Below are 5368 nucleotides of genomic sequence, written 5' to 3'. Positions count from 1 at the left end.
AAAAAGGGTATGCTGATGTTCTTTTGAACTATTTTTTGAATGCAGTTTTTGCATCTGTCCTGGTCTAAAATGCCTTCCATTCGTCTGGAAAGTTTTCAAAAGGAGGGTATGTCATGTGTCTGGGGCGGAAGGAAAGTAAATAGGTTATTGCGGATAAAGGAACCGCCAAGGGAAAGGCTTTGGCAAAGGTGATTTCTTTCTCTCAGGCTGGGATCAGGCTTCACCTACTTGTCATGCCTCTTTGAGACGGTAGATATTGCAGATCTGAGTTTACCACCATCTCTCTCAGAGAGAGAGCTCCCAGAACTCTCACGGTACTGTGCGGCGGCAGTGACTGCGCACTCACACCCTGCGATTGGCTCTGACGGTCCTGAAGAGCTAACTGGAGTGTTTGTCTTGGTCATCCCATCCCCAAGAGCGTCTCAACTTCTGTCGTGGGTGGGTGGGGCAGAGTCGTCCCGCTTTGGTGTGCGCTCCCTCCCAGCCTGGGAAAACGGCTCAGGGCGGAGGGAGGAGAGCTGGGAAAGGAGTGGGAATTGGGGAAGGAATCCCCTAGAAAGGAGTGGAGCCCTGCGGCGCCCAGGGCTCGCTGCTCTGCGGAGTCACCTGGAGCGCTGGGCGGCCAATCCGCGGCGCGGCCCGTCCCGTGGCCAATGGGAAGGCGGCGCGGCGCGCTCCCCGAGGCTATAAGTGCGCTGGGCGGCGGAAAGTGAAAGCGTTGCGAGCATTGCGGGCGCGGCGGGCGGGCACAGCTGGGCCGGAGTCAGGCCGGAGCCGGGCCGCCGGGATGCTCAGGGCTCCAGAGCCGCGGCCCCGGGAGGCGGAAGCGGAGGGGGCAGCGCCGCCAACCCCGTCCAAGCCGCTCACGTCCTTCCTCATCCAGGACATCCTGCGGGACGGCGCGCAGCGGCCAGGCGGCCACGGGGGCACCTCGCGACGGCGGGACCCGGAGCCGGAGCCGGAGCCGGAGGGAGGACGCAGAGGTGCCGGGGCGCAGAAGAACGACCTGAGCTCTGGGCCCCACGCCGCGCCGGAGACGGAGCCAGGTAAGCGGCAAGGCGGGGGCTGCCCGAAGCGGACCCCCTAGAGCTCGGGGTGCAGAGATGTGGGGCCCCGCGGCGACAGGCAGAGGGACCTCCCCGCCTCCCCCGCCACGCGTGCGCCCCGGGGATGAACCCTGAGCCCCAGCGTCAGGGCGGCGCAGGATTCTGACACCGCAGGGCTCGCCGGGCCGGATGCCCTCGGCTCCCCGGGGCTCAGAACCTGACGCGACCGCAGGGCAACCGCCCTCCATCGTCCCGGGAGCGGATCCCACCGCGCCACCCGCGATCGGCGCCAGCCCCACCGTAGTTACGAGAACTAATAATAACTTATTAATAGTGACAAAGCAGGGGTTGCCCAGCAAAGACCGTGTGCTTCCCAATCCTGTGGGCAGTAAAGCGGTACATTGGGGTTCCCTCCGGTGTCCAGGAGACAGAGTTCACTGATTTTCTTTCCTGACACTTCTGATGAGGCCACTGAACGGGGCGCCCCGTTCAGCGAAGAGGGCATTAAAGCCCTGAATGAGCCTGCCTCTGCCTCTCCCGAGGCACAAGCCCTCTCTTGCCCACCTATATCCTAACACTGGATGCCTTTTGGTCCTGCCTTTTTGGGTATTTGGTTCCTCGGCGTCTTCCCTGCCTCCCTCTCCCTCCTCTCCTCAGCACACAGATCCAGAATGCTCATTTAATTCTACCAGACAATAGGGACAAAGTTCAACCACGAAATGCCTCTAACTTTGGGTTCTTGCTGATTCTTAGAAAATGAATACCTAATAAACACATTTACCCACTCTTCCCTCCGGAGAGCTGCTTAGTCTGTCTTGTGAAAAAAGTGAAATGTATCCACGATGACAGTGGGCTGTTTGTTCACTCACTGAAGAGATAAGGGTGGATTGAATTCTGGTCTCTTCCCTGCTGACATGTTACTTTTGTCTTCCCTCCCTCCTTCCCTGCTTTCCTTTCCAGATAGGCACTTGGGGTCTTATCTGTTGGACTGTGAAAACACTTCAGGCGCCCTTCCAAGCCTCCCCCAAACCCCCAAGCAGCCGCAGAAGCGCTCCCGGGCTGCTTTCTCCCACACTCAGGTAATCGAGTTGGAGAGGAAGTTCAGCCATCAGAAATACCTGTCGGCCCCTGAACGTGCTCACCTGGCCAAGAACCTCAAGCTCACGGAGACCCAAGTGAAAATATGGTTCCAGAACAGACGCTATAAGACTAAGCGGAAGCAGCTCTCGGAGCTGGGAGACTTGGAGAAGCACTCCTCTTTGCCCGCCCTGAAAGAGGAGGCCTTCTCCCGGGCCTCCCTGGTCTCCGTGTATAACAGCTATCCTTACTACCCATACCTGTACTGTGTGGGCAGCTGGAGCCCAGCTTTTTGGTAATGCCAGCTCAGGTGACAACCACGTATGATCAAAAACTGCCTTCCCCGGGGTGTCTCGCGGAAAAGCACAAGGGGCCAAGCTCAGGGAGCGACAGGTGTGTGCACCAAAGCTGTTGGAGATTTGCGTGGCAATCTCAGATTCTTCACTGGTGGGACAATGAAAAAACAGATAGTGGCAGTTTTAATATCTCATTCATTCCCCCAGTGCATACTGTAGGTCATTTTTTGCTTCTGGCTACCTGTTTGAAGGGGAGAGAGGGAAAATCAAGTGCTATTTCCAGTTATATGATGTTGGATGAACTGTACACCTGAGGATTCTGTTCTACACCTCCATCCTCCTGTGTCACTGAGTATCAGCTCTGAAGGAGCAAACCTAAAGGGAGAAAGGACAACCAGGATGAGGACGTCACCAACTGAATTCAACTTAAGTCCAGAAGCCTCCTGTTGGCCAAGGTTCTCTCTGTCCCTGTAAAAGAGAGGGGCAAATAGAAGGTCTCCAAGAGAACGCCCTCATGCTCAGCACACATTTGCGTGGGAGAGGGAGACGGGTGGGAGGAGATGAAATACCAGCTTCTTCTTATTCCTTCCTATTCCTTTTAAAATGTTATGCCAACTTAAGTATTTACAGGATGGCCCAAATAGAACAAGACGCACTCACTGTGATTTTAAGACAAGCTGTATAAACAGAACTCCACTGCAAGTGGTGGGGCCTTGCCAGAGAATCTTCACATGTCCAAGACAGGGGCCTAAGGAGGGTCTTCACACTGCTGCTAGGGGCTGTTGCATTTTTTATTACCAGAAAGGCCTCTTCTCAACTTTTTTCCCCTGGGTTGGAGAATTTAGAATCAGTAGTTTCCTGGAGTTTTCAGTCTATCATATATACTAAATCCTGAGAGACAACATAATTCTTCCTTCCCTTCTTTTTAAATTTTTTGTTCCTTTTTCTGCAGCAATTACTCACTAACGGGCTTCATTTCAGTCCAGATTTTTAGTCTGGCTACACCTAACATATGCCTCGTTTATTTAGCCTGAGATCTGGTCTTTCTTTCTTTTTTTTCCCCCTCTCCCCAAACCTTTATCTGTCCTGAGTTTTAAAAGAAAAGCTGGGGAACAGATTCTGAATTGGCTAAAAGAGATGCATTTTTAAAACTAGTAACTCTTCTTTCCTTTAAAAATATACAGCATTAAATCCCAATCCTGTTTAAAGACCTGACAGCTTGAGAAGGTCACTGCTGCATTTATAGCATCTTCTGGTGGTTCTGTTGTTATGTTCGAAGTCTGACAATTCCTGGGAATTTTTGCATGCAGAGGAGGTAAGAGGTATTGGATTTTCATAGCGAAGGAAGAACACAGTGCAGAATGAAGGGCCAGGCTCACTGAGCTGTCCAGTGGAGGGCTCATGGGTGGGACATGGAAAAACAGGCAGCCTAGGCCTTGGGGAGCCCAGTCCACTGAGCAAGCAAGGGACTGAGCCTTTGGTATGAAAAGGCTAAGAAAAAGAAAACCTGTTTCAAAACACAAGAAACTGTCTAAACACTTTGGGGACTGTGTTTAATGCCTCTAATTGGTCCCCAATATGGGTGAACTAGACTTTAGAGAGAATGAGCAGAGAGCAAAGGAGAAATCTGGCTATCCTACCATTTTCATTCTGTTATCTCAGGTGACCTGGTAGAGGGGAGACATCAGAAAAAATAAAACAACAAAATAATTACTAACGAGGTACGCTATGCCTGGAAGTCTTGATTCCACTACTTAATTCTGTTTAGTGAGAAACCTTTCAATTTTCTTTTATTAAAAGGGCAAATTTACTGTTGATGGCAAAATTACCAACATAAGTTGACAGAAAGTTGGCCAATTTCACCCCATTTTCTGTGGTTTGGGATCCACATTGAAATGTTCAATGCCACATGCTGCCAACACCCACCAGAGTACTAGACAGCACAAAGGCAGGGTAGCTTTCTGCTTTGTACATTTCTTTAAAAATAAGTGTTTAGTGCTCAGTCCCTCTTGTACTCTCTCTCCCCTCCTCTGAATTTAATTATTTCAACTTGAGATTTGCAAGGATTACAGATTTCACTGTGATGTATATTGTGTTGCAAAAAAAGTATCTTGGTTTAACATCATTTGGTTTGTGAACCCACCTTGCTTTTTCCCCATTGGAACTTGTCATTAACCCATCTCTGAACTGGTAGAAAAACATTTGAAGAGCTAGTCTCTCCGTATCTAACAGGTGAACTGGATGGTTCTCAGAACCGGACAACCTGTTTCTGTCCTATTTAATAAATTAGTTTGGGTTCTCTACGTGCATAACAAACCCTGCTCCAAGCTGTAACATAAAAGTCTGTGACTTGAAGTTTAGTCAGCACCCCCACGAAACTTTATTTTTCCATGTATTTTTTTGCAACATATGAGTGTTTTGAAAATAAAGTACCCATGTCTTTATTAGATGTATCTGTGTGTGATTTTCAGCTTCCTAAAAACTACATGCTGCATAACTGAGATTTATAATTTATAATTTAAATTTATGTTTATAAATTTAAATTTATAATTACCATATCCTCTTGTCCTTGTCCTCCTGACACACCCATGCAGCCTGTGGTGATCAATAGCCTCAGCCTACCCAGTAGCTGGTGACGGCCATCCTTTTATAAAGGCACTGGCCTTCATTCCTGTTCAGTCATGAGGAGAGGAAGGCCTTTTCTCTCTTCAGTTTAATAATCAACTGCTCCACTATTCACAATAGCAAAATCGTGGGTTGAGCCTACATGCCCATTAACAGACCATCAGATTTTAAATGTGGTACATATACACCATGGAATACATATGCAGCCATCAAAAATAAATCACATCTTTTGCAGCAACATGGATGGAGCTAGAAGCCATTATCATAAGTGAAATGACTCAGAGACAGAAAGTCAGAAACTGCATGTTCTCATTGGAAATGGGA

General features: G+C 49.4%; 1 protein-coding gene across 1 annotated transcript; it reads left to right on the top strand.

Moving 5' to 3' along the window:
• The first annotated feature begins 723 nt into the window (after positions 1-723).
• On the top strand, positions 724-4868 carry NKX3-1 (NK3 homeobox 1). Its single transcript, XM_012435364.2, has 2 exons — positions 724-1046; positions 2007-4868. Exons 1-2 carry the CDS (start codon positions 788-790, stop codon positions 2420-2422), a joined length of 675 nt encoding a protein of 224 aa, XP_012290787.2. The 5' UTR covers positions 724-787; the 3' UTR covers positions 2423-4868.
• Positions 4869-5368: the final 500 nt, after the last annotated feature.

The sequence above is a fragment of the Aotus nancymaae genome, unplaced genomic scaffold, assembly GCF_030222135.1.
Source record: "Aotus nancymaae isolate 86718 unplaced genomic scaffold, 86718_ANA_hifiasm-v0.15.2.pri h1tg000079l, whole genome shotgun sequence".
Classification (NCBI taxonomy): domain Eukaryota; kingdom Metazoa; phylum Chordata; class Mammalia; order Primates; family Aotidae; genus Aotus; species Aotus nancymaae.
The sequence above is the reverse complement of the archived record's forward strand: the minus strand, read 5'-3'. Positions and strand labels throughout refer to the sequence as shown.

Coding starts and splice junctions, on each gene's coding strand:
- NKX3-1 (XM_012435364.2), top strand. CDS start 788: ATGCTCAGGGCTCCAGAGCCGCGGCCCCGGGAGGCGGAAGCGGAGGGG. Junction 1,047..2,006: donor CGCGCCGGAGACGGAGCCAG/GTAAGCGGCAAG, acceptor TTTCCTTTCCAG/ATAGGCACTTGGGGTCTTAT.